Source organism: Amphiura filiformis, chromosome 17 (genome assembly GCF_039555335.1).
Source record: "Amphiura filiformis chromosome 17, Afil_fr2py, whole genome shotgun sequence".
Classification (NCBI taxonomy): Eukaryota; Metazoa; Echinodermata; class Ophiuroidea; order Amphilepidida; family Amphiuridae; genus Amphiura; species Amphiura filiformis.
In genome coordinates, this window is record NC_092644.1 from 23,933,009 (window position 1) to 23,949,886 (window position 16,878).

General features: G+C 37.7%; 2 protein-coding genes across 2 annotated transcripts; both read right to left on the bottom strand.

The window, feature by feature from the left end:
* Positions 1 to 574: 574 nt before the first annotated feature.
* Positions 575 to 7,285, bottom strand: LOC140137498 (kelch-like protein 35). Its single transcript, XM_072159215.1, has 3 exons — positions 7,093 to 7,285; positions 6,670 to 6,730; positions 575 to 1,960 (listed from the first exon to the last, which is right to left on the bottom strand). The coding sequence occupies exons 1-3, from the start codon at positions 7,278 to 7,280 to the stop codon at positions 788 to 790; spliced, it is 1,422 nt and encodes a 473-aa protein (XP_072015316.1). The 5' UTR covers positions 7,281 to 7,285; the 3' UTR covers positions 575 to 787.
* A 1,298-nt stretch (positions 7,286 to 8,583) lies between these two features.
* Positions 8,584 to 16,314, bottom strand: LOC140137075 (actin-binding protein IPP-like). Its single transcript, XM_072158733.1, has 3 exons — positions 16,259 to 16,314; positions 11,004 to 11,105; positions 8,584 to 9,544 (listed from the first exon to the last, which is right to left on the bottom strand). The coding sequence occupies exons 2-3, from the start codon at positions 11,090 to 11,092 to the stop codon at positions 8,584 to 8,586; spliced, it is 1,050 nt and encodes a 349-aa protein (XP_072014834.1). The 5' UTR covers positions 11,093 to 11,105; positions 16,259 to 16,314.
* Between the last annotated feature and the right edge of the window lie 564 nt (positions 16,315 to 16,878).

Here is a 16,878-nt window from a genome sequence, read left to right on the forward strand (position 1 = left end):
ATTATAGTACACAGACATACTTGAACGAGTAGAGGTTAATAGAAGCGAGTTTCAGTTTGCAGTTATGTACCGAATGGAATGTAAATATACCTCATGGTATCAGTTAAACTCTAAAATTCCTAGAGCGATTTTTATAAACTCATCACAAGAATACTCTGTTAGCAATATGAACAAAAGAGTAAATCCGAGTATTCATGAAACCAGCATGGTAGCCCTCATGATTAATGCCTGGTATTGTCTCTTGAACATGCTCTGGTCGTGCTTGGTACAACCTTGAAATAAACTACAATGCAGTCTTGGGTTCGAGTCCAGTAGAGAAATAATAATTTGTTACGTGGTCAATAGATGAAATATCGCTGTGCCTCATCACATATAACATTTTCAATACAATTGCCTTACAAGTACATAACAGTTTGAAATATTTTAACTATAGATATAACTGCTTAAAATTGAGATGTATCTTCTTTAGCTAGAAAACTTGAACTTTTGCACATAAAACACTCTATCATAGTAACACAAAAAGATTATAAAATTGATCTAAATACACTATATGGAGAAACCATTTTTCTAGTAGTTTTATGCTATCAAAAATAATATTATATCTGTTCTACTATAACTGTCTGAGAATATGGTCATAATGTATTTTTCTTTGGATCAAATGTGAAGTCGACAACCATACCGCAACCGCCCTCCTCCAAATGCCCAAATAGGAGGGAAATATATACTAGTATATTCGTCTATACTTATGTACAGAGATGGAATTTTGAAATGTGAGGATTAATTCCTCCTATTTGAGTAACAATCTCATCGCTGAAGTATATAACTCTGGATCTGAATCTGAATCTGGATCAATGTCTTTGAACTTGGAACCTGAGGAAGATTTGTCTCCTGTCTTCATGCCTAGTTGACCACACGGTCTCTTTCTGTCAAAAGTGAAGTTGACAACCATGCTGCTATCACCATCATCCAGCAATGCTGCAAGATTCACCCACTCCTCAATATCCACATAATCACAGTCATCCAATGTCTCAGGATTCACCTTGATGCCTGGCTTGTACACATAACCTCTTATGTTAAAGAATATTTCATCTTTGATTTGGAATGCACCCACTTTGTTCAGCTCAAAATCACGATCTTCTTCATCTTCACCTAATTCAATGGTTTCAACACCTTCACCTATTTTCAACTCACTGACGGCTGGAATCGGCTGATCAATGTAGGACTGCATGTCAAAATCCTGCGGATAGTATGATACATCATATAGTTTTCCTTGGTAGGGAACCATCACAGGGGCTGCCGCTGTGTCTTCAGATCCAAACCAAATAGATATTGTATAATCACTTGCACCTTTCCAGGCTGTTTTCCATTCGTTTTTGCTTGGGTCGTAAACAAGAATACAAGCAAAGTGTTTTTGCTTATCATCAGGATCACTCAATTCTCCTTGCACTAAGATCTTGCCTTCATAAACCACAGCACAAGCCAGCTGTAATCCCTTAGGAAGCGGTGCTAAAGCCTCCCATTTCTTCTCAGCAATGTCATAACGCTCAACTGCACTCACGGAATCCTCTTGATCATCTTCTCCTCCGATTGCATAAATACAACCATCCAGATGGAGCATTGTGAACTTGCAACGAGCTGTTATCATTGACGGCAGATGATCCCATGCGCATTCTGCTGCATCAAACACCTGAAACCCATCTGTGCATTCTCTATCAATGCGCTTGATCGCAACCTCTTCATCATCATCCTCATAATCAGAGTCAAAGTTCTGCCAGTAGTGGATGACCTTCTGTAAACCACCTGCTGCATAGAGACTTCCGTCTACTGTGATGAAGGATGCCAGGTAGTGTAGGTTGTGAAATCTAGGCAGTGATTCCCACTGGTGTTCTTGGGTGTTGTAGTAGAAGAATTTGCTGCAGTCTGTGTCTTCTTTTGCAGCTACATAAAGTGCTATGGGAGCCTGGAATTATAAGAGTGAAGGCAAAGTACAGCATAAATGATATAGAGCCATACACATATCCGGGACATTTCAAGTCCACCTATCAGCGTTTAACAAAAATGTAAATAAAAACAAACTTCAGTACGGTGTCCCTGCAAACACAAAAACGTTTTTAAAACGTTTTAAATAAGTTATATTTTGGGTTTTGGTTTGGGTAAAATGTTTTAATAACATTAAAATGTCGGGTTATATAAAGGTCATGAAATCGTTTAAAAACGTTTTGTATGAAAACACACTGCAACAATATTTTTAAAATGTTTTCGAAACTACTTTTGCAAACATTTTTGGCCAAATACTTTGTCAACACCTAAATATGGCTCAAAATATGCTAAGGTGTCATATTATAGCCATATATTTTGACATCTTTTTTTAAAAATAATAATTATAGAAATGGAATATTTGCTAGTTTAGTGGCAAGTTTAGGTAGTAAAGACATAGCATACACAATTTAAGTAAAATCCTTTCACTCTAAATAATAAAAAAAATAAAAATAGCTGTAAAAATGCCTATTTTTACACTTTTATTTGTAACATGCCAAGAGACGCCCTTTTTCAACAGCTTTTCATTTTTTTATGGATCCTTATAGAAATTCATGTGACCTGTTTCCCAAAATGGTGCAGTAAACCAATCAAAAAAAACAGAAAGAGGCATTATGAATTATAAGTTAACAGATCAAAAAAAGGATTTAAAAGTTTGCCTTGCGTATGTTACTATTGTCTGTCAAACTTTTGATTGATTTTGAAGTCCCTCAGTTTTTTATAAACAAAGACTTGAAGCATAAACTAAAGGGCAAATCTATTGTAAATAACTTCATTTCTCCATATTATAATCAATTTGTAAGTGGCTGCCATCTTTTTTGAACATATAACAATTTTAAAATTTTTCTTGAAATGTCTGTCAAATAGTAACATACGCAAAGAGGCGGTGCTGTAATTCCTGCTAAACTAGGGTGATACAGCTAATTATGCTACATGACATAGCATTTAGCTCCACCTAGCTTTGTGGCACTATCACTTTGTGAGGAGAAGCTTTTTGATGACACAATCCATTGTTAAGTGTTGTCTGTCAAACATTTGTACGCATAAGTAACATACATAAGATTTGTATGTGTCTGTCAAAAAAGTAACATACATAATACGTTTAAAAAATTAAAAATCACTTGATGTTCACATTATGATGATAGTTTAGAGTTTATAAAAGTGTTTTAAAACATGTGATTTATAAACTGCATGTGATCTTTATTCAATTTCCCATCTTGAACTACTGTTTTTGCCAAATTATTATTCTGTATGTTACATTTGACAGACATCTTGCGTATGTTATGGCTTGACAGACACACATATTTTATTTATAACAATTTATCCTCCTTATTGTAATATTTGGACACATTTTTTCCACAATCAGTTGCTGTAGGTCCTACACCTAAATAACCACAAAATACCTTATGTAATACTTTATAAATTTTTATTTGATTGCAGAAAATCATCAAAATTGTGTCTGTCAAATATAACGTCACATAAAGGGCTAGAAAATTAAATTTGTGAAGTAAATGGTCTATAACTTATCTTTCTTTTAGTGTATTATGAACGATATATGTGCATACTATAATTTAAACCTGGTTGGAGACCAAAAGAAAAGAGCTGGAAAAATAATTGTGTGTTACACTTTTATGACACCTTAGCTTATTTTGAGCCATATCATTATGTTAAAATATTTGCACCCAGCAAACACAGAAATGTTCTTAAAATGTTTTTTACAAAATGTTTTAATAACATTTAAATGTCGGGTTATATAAAGGTCGTGAAAACATTTTAAAAACGTTATTGTAAATATTTTGGGCAAACATTTTTTGCAAAATATTTTTCAACCCCAAATAACATTCTGTTTAGAATGATTTGTACCAAGTTTTCAAAAATATTTTTGGAATGTTATTAAAACGTTTTTATACCCTTTATATAACCCGACATTTAAATGTTTTCTATAAATCATTTGTTTTTGCTGTGCAGTAAATTACCAACAAATGTTATTTAATGTTATAAACACGTTTTATACCGTTAATGTACTCTTTATATAACCCGACATTTGAATGTTTTCTAACAACCTTTTATAACCATTTGCGAATTATGTCGAAAACATTTTGTGTTTGCTGGGGTACGACCAGACAAAATGTCAGATTTCTTGAGTTATGTCTGCTAAATTTTGAAACCAATACATCAGAAAGGTGACAGAATGTCATAGGATACTTACAGTAGGTAATATTCATACATTGCAGCATACTTGATAAATTTTGTGGAATTAAATGGCGAAATTATTTGACCCATGTGCGTAATATGCGGTGGGACAATACGCGCATCACTCCAAATATGGAAGGCTATCCCACAGTGTGACGTAAGCATATGGGTCTATGGTAGGCAAGCACTCAATCACTATAGCTTGGTTACTACCATGGAAGTTGTATTAGGAATAGGTCCACTTTTTGACGCAGAGATGCCACTACTATGTATTAAAAAAACAAAAATACCAAAAGATGTGAATGAAGCAAGCAAAGTGAGTGTAGTCTCCCATGTCATGGCATGGAGTCCAGGGGCCGCTCAAGGGCAGGGCCTTGGCAGGGATCCATGGGGCAGTGCCCCTTTGAATCTCATGGATTTTAACGCTTTCAATGGTCATCGGTTGGCATAAATGAACACATACTCAGCACAAGTTAGAAGCTTTACATAAAAACTAATAAAGGGTGTTTTACGAAGTTTTTGTAAATAAACACTGATTTTTTGTCAGATACACGAAAATACTGAATTTCAGTACATAACAATTTGAAAAGTGACATAGATCTCTTGAGTACAACATGAGATAGATACCACCTTGTTGTTGAGCAGTGTACCAGGGGTAACTGGTGCAATTTTTGTTGGTAAGTATGCCAAGTGAGTTTCTGTTGCATGTGCTGAAAGTTGCGCCAAATTGTACTAAATGTACCAGAAAAATCTGGATGTATATACATGTAGTACCTCCTACTCCATACATGATAAAAAGGCTGTGAGTACACAGGAATATTCATGTGACCTGCTAGGTAGGGCTCATCTACACAGGTACTCTAGTCGTTGCACCAAGTTGGAGTAACTGTGGTGTGACTTTGGTGAGGTACACCATTATATCATATATGGTACTTAATTTTGGTGTACCTCCAGAGTACCACTAAAGCCACACCACAGTTACTCCAACTTGGTGTAGCGAGAGTACCTCTGTAGATGAGCCCTATCTAGCAGGTCATAGGAATCCTTCTGTGTACTGCTTCCCAAATAACACTTCCCTGGTTGAATCAAATACCGAGCCAATGGCATACTATTAAAATCTCGCAACCATTTTGTTACCGGCATAGAGAGGTTTTTGGGTGGTGTTAAGAGGGTACGACACCCCTGACCCATTGTGACTATTTATGCATTTTTCTCAAATGAATTACATGTATAACACATTGGTGACAAGTATGTATATTATAAACGCAAGGAATCTGTACTGAAAATTCAGTAACTCAAGACAAGTAGTTATTGATTTATGGATCAAAATATTGGTTTTCACAGATTTTTGACTGTAACTCCACAACCGTTGTCTGTTGAAATAAAATTGCATTTGTTGAGTTCCTTGTAACAATTCTAATCAAATCCATATGATACTTTGCCCTAAGTTGCTTTCATTATTGAGAAAATGCATAAAGTCTTTAAAAATAAGGCCCAGGGGTGTGCTTCACCCTTAACGATCAATTATTCTTCCCCCCAAGCCATCTGCATCTAAAGTAAAATCAGAACATTTTTTTTTTTTTGGCATTATCTAACATGTTCTTGGCAAGACCAACATGTTAAATACCCGGTTAGAGTTTTATTGGGCTATTCCATTTGAAATCCACACTACCCCTGTGAAAGTTTTTGGAAATATCTTCCACAGGTGGAGTATGAATTTCTAATGGAATGAACATATCAGTAGCTTCATTTGCAACTCACCCTCCCTCTGTGGAAGATTCAGGTTGAATCTTTCTCAGAGGGCATATGAAATTCAAATAGAGCTGCCTATAAACATGTTCATTCCATTTGAAATTCATACTCCCCTTGTGGAAGATATTTCCAAAATCTTCCACAGGGGTAGTGTGTATATCAACTGGAATAGCCCACTGCTGATGAAACCAATACAGATGAGTGTGTGTGGGGAGTTTTGGTTATCTCGACAGCTATATAATAGACTATAATTAAAGACAAAGATAAAAAGAATTTATCGCGTCTGATGTCACTGTCAATTACGATCCTTGATTGGTTTACACAGGTTAATCAGCGTAAAAGGAAGACCGATCTATCTGGTGCTGATCGGAGAAAAGGAATAGCAGCAAATGGCGAAAAATTACGTACTTTTACAAGGCAAAAAGCAGCTTTTCTAGGCATTGTGGACATGGTGCCTTCGGTTAAGAAAGCTTCCTACCATAAAGACCTAACTTTTGAGATGGTTTGCATGTCAAAAGGTGCAAAATTAACAATAAGGCGCCCGGTTATAAATCCGCGTTCAGCAAGTCATCATCACGACCACTTGTAAACAAACCGTGCTCGAGTTTGATTGACAGATGACGTCAGACGCGATAAATTCTCGTTATCTTTGTCTTTCATTATATAGGGACTTAATTTATCACTCACCGTGATAGTGCTTCTTGTAGCAAACAAACCAGGCATCTTGTGGATCAGTTCAGCTTTGGGCCTACAGTAATGGAATAAAAACACAACATCTAAGAATAAATCATGTTGAAGGAATTGGCCCCATGAGAACTACCTGCTGATTAGCCAAAAACAAGTTTACGTTATCAATCGGACCAATCAGCAACATTGTTAGAATAATTTCACCACACAAAAAAATTGGGGTGAATTATTTGCAAAGCTCCATTCTGATTGGTGATTAAAGTGAATATATTACGTAATTGACCAATCAGAGGCAATGTTAGATAGGCAGGTAGTGATCTAGGGGATGGATGGTCATCCAATATTTCTATTGTGGTGGAAACAATGAAAGACGGGCAAAATAAAAAATCTCATCTTTTATTTTCTAATTTATACATTGCTTACCTTCCAGAAGCCTGTCCTTTCAGTGCCTCATCATAGAGCTGTTTGCACCCATCTACTCCAAGTATCTGTACATCCATCAGCTTTGTCAGTATCTCAGCAGGAACAAGTCCAAGCTTCACATGGGTCAGAATGCTGTGGGCATGGGCACGCCTGCTCTCCCAGTCATACTTCAGCCAGTTGACTACCATCTCTAAGACCTTTCAGAAAAAAAAGTGAAGAACTTCTGTGTCACTGTTTCATGAAACTATGACACACTGTAGTTTAATGTAAGGGGCATTAAATCAATAATTTGACAGGTTTGCTGTCAGACAAGTTTAGAACCGTCAAGCTTTTGTCAGGAGTACATCTCTGGGGTCTCCCCATCAGTCCGAAACCCCGTCAGTCCGAACCACCGCTAGTCCGAATATTTAGGGTTAGGGTTAGGGTTTGGGTTAGGGTTAGGTTTAGGGTTAGGTTTTAGGTTTAGCGTTAAATTTAGTTTTTAGGTTTTAGGTTTAACGTAAAATTTGGACTAGCGGTGGTTCGTACTGACGGGGTTTCGGACGAACGGGGTGTGCCCACATCTCTGATTTTTTTCAAGGCAAATTAATGTGCAAGACACTGGCTGTCACTTCATCCTTGGGATTCTTATGAGCCATATACTGAAGACCGCCCCTTTGCCAACAGTGAGCAAACCCTGCCTATCTGCTGTGTACTGTAATTATTTGAGGTGGCTCTCTGAAGCAGACTGCAAAATAAGGATTCTGAAGGGCACCCATTTCAAGGCAATTTTGAAAGGGCACATCTAATTTACAAGGCAATTACATGTTAAAGAACAGCAGCAATTAATAGGGCATCTGGTAACTGGTAGGGGCACCGAAGGGAATTTCCTTCAGTTATTTTGCAGCCTGTTCTGAAGACCAACCCTTATTTTAAAACAACAGAAAAAAACCAAAACAGGCTGCAACAACTCCCAGTCCGATTCATTGCCCAGGGCAGTACAAAATTCTCTTAGGCAATCAGAAGTTCACGATGCTCTGCCGGAATTGGCAATTTAAATCTTAGCAGGGAACTGATGAGTATGAAGTGAAATTTTGTTAATATGTTTTACATTTTAACATATGTGTTAGACTTTTATTTCAAAGGGTCAGTTTTGAAGGTTATGGTACTCCTTTGTTGACATTAAATGTCCCAAGATAGGGTGTGTTTAAGGTTCTGCAAGCAATTGTTCAATAACATCAAATTTTGGGTTCAAAAGTCGGGCACAATCAGGCAATTGATTTACAGAGTTGTTAGCCTTAACCCGCTGAGCACTACCTGCCGATCTAACATTGCCTCTGATCGGTCAATTACATGATATCTTCACTTTAATCACCAATCAGAATGGATCTTTAGAAATAATTCACCCCAATTTGTGTGGTGCAATTATTCTTACAATGTTGCTGATTGGTCCAATTGATAATGAAGACTTCTTTTTGGCCAATCGGCAGGTAGTTCTCATGGGGTTAATAATTAACTAACCTCCTTTTCTTCTTCCTCAGTGGCTAGATCTTCTTGTTTCAGGAACTGCTTGAAAAAATCAGCACTCCCCATCTCCAGAAACGCATCCAAAGTCATCAGCTCTTTGAAAAGCTTGCATAGGTACTTTTCAGTAACATCAGCCAGCTTCTTGAGGCCATTTGAATGGGCTATTTCCCAAACTTTGCACACTTCTCCAAGTGGTATCGGTACCTTTGCAGCCTTGTCTGCCTTAGCTTTTGCTGCTCTGGACTTTGCTTTACTTTCCTCAGGCTTGTACTTGGATCGGATGTATTTAGCACACGCTGATCTTGCCTCTAAAAATTGCATATAGCACGCCATCTCCAGTATAGCGCAGATCGTCTTCACAGCAACCTTCAGCTTTCCTGTATACAGATAGCCCAGTAGAATGCCAAAGATGTCTGGATTGCCCTCTATCTTGATCTCACTCTCGCCTTTCTCTTTGAACCCAGAAGTGAACATAGCTAAGAAGTACTTGCTGTTGGCAGCAAGGACAATCTTATGGGCTCGGAAAGACCTCCCACTGACGTTAACGACAACATCACAAAGCTGATTCTGCGTCTTGAAGTCATTCAGGGCTTCAAGTAGCTTCTTTGTATAGTCAGCTGGTGGTGACTTGGATTTGATGCACTCGGCACATATCTCATCTGAAAACCGCATGTAACCAGCCATTTCTATGATATTACTTTTTGTCTCTTCCGAGATCTTCAGGCGCCCAGTGTATGCAAATTCCAGTAGTGTCTCAAAGATCTCGGGTTTGCCGCCGATGCTGACATCACCATCTGCACTGTTTCCATCACCACCTGCACCTACTTCAGCTCCAGATGTGAACTTCTCCAAGAAGTAACAACTGCTTGCAGCCAGGACAGACTTATGAGCAGGGAAGGGTCTACCTCCGACACTAACGATGGTATCACACAACTGATTTTCTTTCCTGTGATAAAATAATTTCAAAAGGTTAAACAAAGTTTTAGACCTTAGGGGTACGACATTCCTATATGGCTTTTTTTTAAACCTTTGCATTTTCTCAAAAAGTAAAGCAACTTTGGCCAAAGGATTTGATTAGAAATGTTCCAAGGAACACAAAAATTCAATTTTATTTCAACGGACAACGGTTGTGGAGTTAAAGTAAAGAAATATCTTATCTCAAACTGTTGTGGAGTTAAAGTAAAAAATAAATCTTATTTCAAACTTGGAATTAGTATGTTTAGTTCAGCATCTGAGTTCAGTAAGAGAGATATTTTTAGTATAAATTTTACTTTTACAATGAGAAAAGTCGAAATTTATAAACTTTCTTGTTCTCAAACCAAAGCACCTCAATGACTTGAATCAAGTCTAACCCCGCCAGGGTCTTAGCTAGAAATTGAGAGTTGCCCGTCATTTAAATAAAATTGCTTGTCCTAATTTGACCTATAGATGTCTGGTAAATGTTTTAAAAAACATTTACCAGACATCTATAGCCCATTGGGGGGCTCAAAGAGTTCAAATATGTGCTGATATGGCCTTATTCTATAAACCTGGTCTACTAAAAAGGTCAATTAGCTTCTCAAAACATACAATTTATAATATAGCATCTGTCAAAGGCATTAATTTTGCCCGTCCCAGGAGCAAACTCCCCGCCTTAAATGACGGCCAGACGGGTGGCTAGCTAAGACCATGAACCCCGCCCTTGCTCCACAGGGATCCACTGATTTTACTCAAACACACTTTTTATCTTCAGAATCAGAAAACCAACCCTTTTAATTTACATGTGGTTTCATTTCACCCACCTTTTCTAAAGCCTGGGGGGCACTTAACACAAATGACCATACAGGTAGGCGCCCCCGGAAAGACCCCCCCTTTTTGGATTTCGCAGCTCCGAAAGACCCCCCTATATTTGACCAAAATAGAGCTCGAAAGACCCTTGATTTTGATCATGTCAAAATTGCTCATTCCTCATATTTCTGGTGTTTTCAGGCGATTTTCAACCAAAAAGCCAAGAGAGACCCTTGATTTTGACTGTTCGCAGCTCCAAAAGTCCCCATTTTACTTGTTCGCAGCTCCAAAAGACCCCCTGTTACCGGTACGCTGTCAGCTCCCAAAGACCCACCACCTAAAAATTCCGGGAAAACATACCCACCAAAATTTTTTAATGTGCCCCCCCCCCCCTGGTTCTAAAGCGTGTGCTCCACAACAGTGATTCTTTGTGTAATTAATCTAGGCAATGTTTACTCATCACCTGCAACTTGTGAGTGAAATTTCACTACAACAATCAAAACCCATACATACTGCCCTGGTTTGCACCATTTTTTCAAACAATGTCACTTTTAACTGAAAAAAAAAATTGAAAAGATTTAGGCCCTACTTAATTGTGGATGGTTGTTTCCATTGAAAATATTGGCGCTCTCACTCACCTGAGATTATTCAGTGCCTCCCCAAGCTTGCAGCCATGGCTCATATTCTGCCGGATCAGCCTCTGCAAGTTCCCGAAGGTGAACGACATCTTCCAAGTTTATCTGGATTGGTATATGAACACAAGTATCTTGGACCTAGACCTGGAAAGAAACATCATTTTAGACACTGAGCAGTCCATATAATTGAATACATGAATCCAAAACCCACCCAAGTCCAATGGAAGTGATTTTGAGAAAAAAACATGTGTATCATTTTAATTCCTTCAGTTAGATTTACCTGGTCAATATGGTAAGTTTATGCGTGCAAATGGGTGGGTTAATCTGTATTAGGTATGACGATTAGCATTTCAGGGACTTCGTGGGGTTCATTTTAAATTCTGGACTTGGGTGGTTTTTTGAATCATATACTAAGACAATAATGTTGGAATGAGATTACCACTAGTAAGATAATACAAAATAAAGCACACAGTTAAATGTATAATGTTGATATAAGCATTCTGCCATGTAATATAAACCACACACTTAAACACTTTCCTTGATTAAACCCATTCTTTTTTCAAAAGTCACTCTCCAGCAATGAATGTGTTACAAGTGGACTTGTATATACTGGATTTCAATCAATGTGTTACAAGACTCAAATCATGGACTTGGGTTGATTCTTTCATACATGCTATTTTTCACATGCTCAATAGACACAGAGGATGAATTTGAGTTGTTCTTTCATACATATGACAGGCCTATGTATAGCAACACTTTCCCATGCTTAACTCAATTTGGCCAAAGTGTGGACTTGGGTGGCTTTTGTATTCATATATTCAACTGTTGTCCATATGGGGTGAAAAGTCGATAGGGTGGGGCATGGGGTGGGAGCTAGGCCTTTTTTTCTAGTTTCAGGGCTGGAAAAATTAAAATTTCCCTGGAAGATGATCAAAATTTCCCTTCAAAAAGACAAATTTTTCTCCAAATTCTTATGTATTTCTTTGTTTAAAGCAAAATTTGACAAAGTTTTTTCCCAGGTTTTTTCACAAGTTACCTCAAGTGTCAGGGTGTTTCCATAACCTGACCACCTTTTCTGACTACCTTTTCTGACCATCTTTTTTGACCATCTTTTTTGACCTTCTTATTTGACATTATTTTGATGTTTGCTTCATTTTTATTATCTTTACAGTTTGCACAATAATGTTGTACCATTCTGGATGTTAAGTGACATAAAATTGAAATTATCAAGTGAAATTTGTTTTGTTTTTCCATACTTCCATGGTTTTTCACAGGGCAGTTAACTTCTCAGTTTAGAGAGGAGACAGTTATCATTTCAGGTGCTGGGTCAATAATCAATAAAGTAAACACAATTAACACTTCACAAGGTCATATTCATGATATTTGTCAAACATGCCCTGATATATTATTAGCCTTGGGTGCAGCATGAATGTGGATATGGGTTTAAGGGTATACGGGGTATTGTTGGTCGAAGCAGATTTTCATTATCTGAATCATGTGAATCAATATATTATTGAAAAATAACACTTTGGTGTTTTGCAGAAGTTCATTATCCCGGTTCATTATACAAATCATATACTTGGGAAAACTTGCTTAATTTATTGTTAATGATTAGTTTGTAAATTAAATCTAATACTGGAACTAATTTGCAACTCACTTTGCTACGTTGCGTCCGAAAACATCGGACTTCGTCAGGCATCTGATTGAAGATGTTGTGATGGCGTCAGATGTTTGTGACGTCAGAGCGGCGAGGAATGTCTCGTAACGCCGGGTCCCATGCGCGTGACAACTGGAAGCGGAGTCCCCCTTTTCTGTTAATGGCGGGATCCTCCACTCTCTCCCATATGGATTCTCTGACTCCTCGCTCAAACCACTTCTCCTCCTTATCTAGAATAACCGCTTCCTCAGGGTTGAAGAAATGTTCAGTTTTCTTGTTGCAGTGGTTGTAAACCGCGGAGTTTTGGGCTTCGCTGGAGCTAGGCGCCTGTGTTGGTTCAAAGCAGCTCAGAGAGATTGTTTTGTCTCGCCTACATAGGAGTCACCACAGTCCGGGGCAGCACAGGTAATGCCATAAACTAGATTGCACTGACGTCACAACATCTGACGTCATCACAACATCTTCAATCAGATGCCTGACGAAGTCCGATGTTTTCGGACGCAACGTAGCAAAGTGAGTTGCAAATTAGTTCCAGTATTAGATTTAATTTACAAACTAATGTTTTGAACTACTGGATGAATAATCTACACCAAGTTATTGTTAATGAGTTATGTACGTTTTACAAAAGTGTTGTTGTTTCAGCCCTCTCTACAACATAACTTAAGAACCACAGGACCTAATACAAAAGTATATCTGTGATATTTGAATTATTCTACACGCTCGCTATGAATAAGCCCAATCGCCATAACTTTCAGTTTTTGGGACACTTTGAACTCTGACATATCTGGAAAATTGCTGTAATCATTAATTTATTATTGTAATAATGTTATCATTATAAATAATAAAATAATTAATTTATACAATAATCAAATTTTTGGGTTTGTTTTTACTCTAGTAACACGTTTTAAATTATATTTTGTACGCTCAAAACCCCAATTTTTCTGAATTTTTCCGATAGGTCAAAGGACAAAGTGTCCCAAAACTGCAAAATGTGTCCCACAATGCATTGCAAACTTCCAATGCCGATTGGGCTTATTGAGCAATGCAATTTTTGCTAAAGCTCATGCCATTTGCAAGGTGCTGTGAACTACTTTGTTTTCTGCTGCTTCGACCAACAATACATCGTATACCCTTAATTGTCCATCAGACAGACAAAGTCTGAACAGGGAAGTGCTGAGGGTAACACGTGGAGCACTTGTTCGAATGAAGTCAGGAAAATTGGATGTGTGTGCAAAATTTTATTTTATTTGTTTTAAATAATTTCATTTACCATGAAAGTGTTGTAGTTTTTAAGTTTAAAGTTTTTATTTGGAAATTGCTTTTACATCAATGGCACTCGATCCGATGGTGCATCCAAGACATTAAATATACAAACGAAACTGTATTAAACAAAACAAAATAAAAGGATACTCGACAAGCAAAAGGTACAAATAAATATCTAAAGTGAGAAAGAAATAACAACCATGTACCCTTAAAAGTGTTGTTTATCTATTAACAAGTCCCAGAGAAAAGTTGCAAATTATCACCCAGCAGGACTGTCTATGATTATGGTGTAAAACACTAGGATCCAAAACATTCTCATCTATTAGTGCACAGTTCTTTAACTCCGATACATTTGTACATTCATTGAATGACCTTTGAAAATTGGGGTACAAAAACCTCCTACTCTACAACTTGAGGTCAAATTTTGCACTATGATTGTTTAGTTAATGTTATTGGACTATGGCATTGGGATAAGGCCATCAAATATCACAGGGCTCACTGTAAAAGCTGGTCAGAAAAGGTAGTCAGAAAAGGTAGTCAGAATAGGTGGTCAGGTTATGGAAACACCCCAAGTGTCATATGAAATATGTTCTGGGTATGTTTTAGAGGCTAATAAACACATCTAGAGTGGTCTGTAATGTACAACCCAAAAATATGCACATTTAGTAAAATTTGGCATATTATGTTACCATGGCTGCCAAATTCAACACCTTAGACAAGAAATAACAGGTTTTTCTCCCTTTTTTCAAGAGCCATCTAACTATGAATGATGGAGTTGAGTACCAAAGCTGAAATTTTGTTTCTAGGTAGGTCTCATAAGTATGTTTCATGGCTGTAAATTTCAATTCATGTTTCAACTGTCAACAAGGTCAACCATTGGTCAGAAAGAGGGGGCTCTCCGGCAAATTTTCCGCTCATTCCTCCATTAATGGTTTGATTTGCTAAAACTTGCTTTTGAGCTCAGATATGTACCCATAGACAATGTATCTATGACATTTGAGTCATATGATCACATATTTTTGCTCCCAAAATGACAAAATCACACTTGCGGTTGAATAAATGACCAACTTTGGGTGCTCATAACTTTAAACGTAAAGCAGATATCTGAAATTTAGAGCCAGAGTCTGAAAATATGACATAAGGTTCAGAACAAGAAGTTATGAGCCACCAAAGTTGGTAAAATCACCAATGACACTTCATGAGTGCCAAAAAGGGTGGGGGGGGACGGGCCAAACTTCAAAGGGCCATTTCTCGAAAACGACATGGCCTCCCGGCATGGCCTATGAGGTCAATTTTTTGTATCGGTTCATTGTGGCCACAAAAGATTATTCTGATGGAATTTCATCAAAATCTGAGAGGGTCACCTGGGGACCCCTGGTTGATTTGACATGGACTGACCCTGCCGTATTTTTTCCTTAGTTTACCGGTACTACAATTTTCAGGTGTTTAAAACTCAGAGTGACTCCGCGAAAATTGGAGTAGAGTTGGTACTTGGTAGGTATCGTATGCATTCCCTAACCTAACCATTCCCTAAGCCTACCCCTATTACCATTCCCTAACCCTAAATTCTCCATCCGGTGGTTAAGGTTGGAAGAGATCGCTTACCTATAATTGGCGACCTGAAGCCTTTCCAGAAGGCAGCTATTTATACATGTAAAAATAAAACCCTCTAAAGTAAAGGAATGCCCCCTCCTCTTGGCTTGCAAAAAATGCTTGCCCCCCCTTTCGGTTCGCCCAAAATTTCTTACCCCCGCCCATTATTTTATCCTCACACTTGAGTGGCCATGGGCTCATGATTATTGCACAGCCCCTTACATTTGTGAGATGATCAAGGGGAATGAGTCACATGTCGACCCTGGTCAAAAATGAGGTTTACATATGTTTCTGAAGAAGACATTTAGTGCATTCAGAAACTGAAAACCCCATGTTGATATTACTTTTCTACTTTGCAAAGTTACATCAATTTATCAATCGCTGAAAACAATATAAAACAAAAGAATTTTAACACTTTCTTTGCCAATATCTCAACATCAATATTAGCGACATCCGACTCATTTCCCTTGATCGTGTCACATTTTACAATTAATTACATGGTTTATGGCATGCTTACTTCTTCAACACATGAACATGACATGCTGAATATACATTTAGTGTAAAAACAGTAAAAGCTTATAGTAAAGTTATAGTTATTTACTAGCCTTTTATATACAATATAGAGAACTTCCACACTTATCGTCGTGGATAGATTTCTCTATCAACGAAAATAAATCTCTTCTAAGGTCTTCTTCAATTTGTTTGAAAATTATTGCTTTATAATGAGGAATTATGTCTAAATTACCTGCAAAACGGTCAAGTTGTTCAGTGTTTACACTTTCATATCCACACGTGTTCCTTCAACAGCCCGTGATACATCGCAGATACAGCCCGTAGCACATCGCTTGGCTGATTTATTGCTGCAATTTATAATTTATGCAGGTGATATGACGTCAGGTTCTTCCGCTGCCGAAAGTAGGGGAGACCGGGGCAAAGTGGACCACGGGGTAAAGCGAAACACCCCCATTAACTTCTTTATAATATTAGAAGCTCATGTATTTAGAACACGGCATTGATCCAGCATTGTTTGTGATAGGGGCAATCGAGTGAGTCTGAGGGTGGAAGCTCTATAGTCCGACGGTTCTTTATTCCGACGGTTCTTTAGTCCGAAGGTTCTTTAATCCGATGGTTCTTTATTACGAAGGTTCTTTATTCCGACGGTTCTTTATTTCGAAGGTTCTATAGTCCGAATTTAAAAAAAGGTTCCTTAATCCGAATATTAAAAGAGGTCCTTTAATCCGAATTTTAAAAACGGTTCTCTAGTCCGAATATGAAAATAGGCTCTATAGTCCGAATGTAAAAAAAAGGTTCTCTAGTCCGAATATAGAAATAGGTTCTCTAATCCGAATTTGAAAAAAGGTTCTC

Coding starts and splice junctions, on each gene's coding strand:
- LOC140137498 (XM_072159215.1), bottom strand. CDS start 7,280: ATGGTAGTCAACTGGCTGAAGTATGACTGGGAGAGCAGGCGTGCCCAT. Junction 6,731..7,092: donor AAAGGACAGGCTTCTGGAAG/GTAAGCAATGTA, acceptor CCATTACTGTAG/GCCCAAAGCTGAACTGATCC. Junction 1,961..6,669: donor CTACAAGAAGCACTATCACG/GTGAGTGATAAA, acceptor TTATAATTCCAG/GCTCCCATAGCACTTTATGT.
- LOC140137075 (XM_072158733.1), bottom strand. CDS start 11,092: ATGTCGTTCACCTTCGGGAACTTGCAGAGGCTGATCCGGCAGAATATG. Junction 9,545..11,003: donor GAGGCACTGAATAATCTCAG/GTGAGTGAGAGC, acceptor ATTTTATCACAG/GAAAGAAAATCAGTTGTGTG.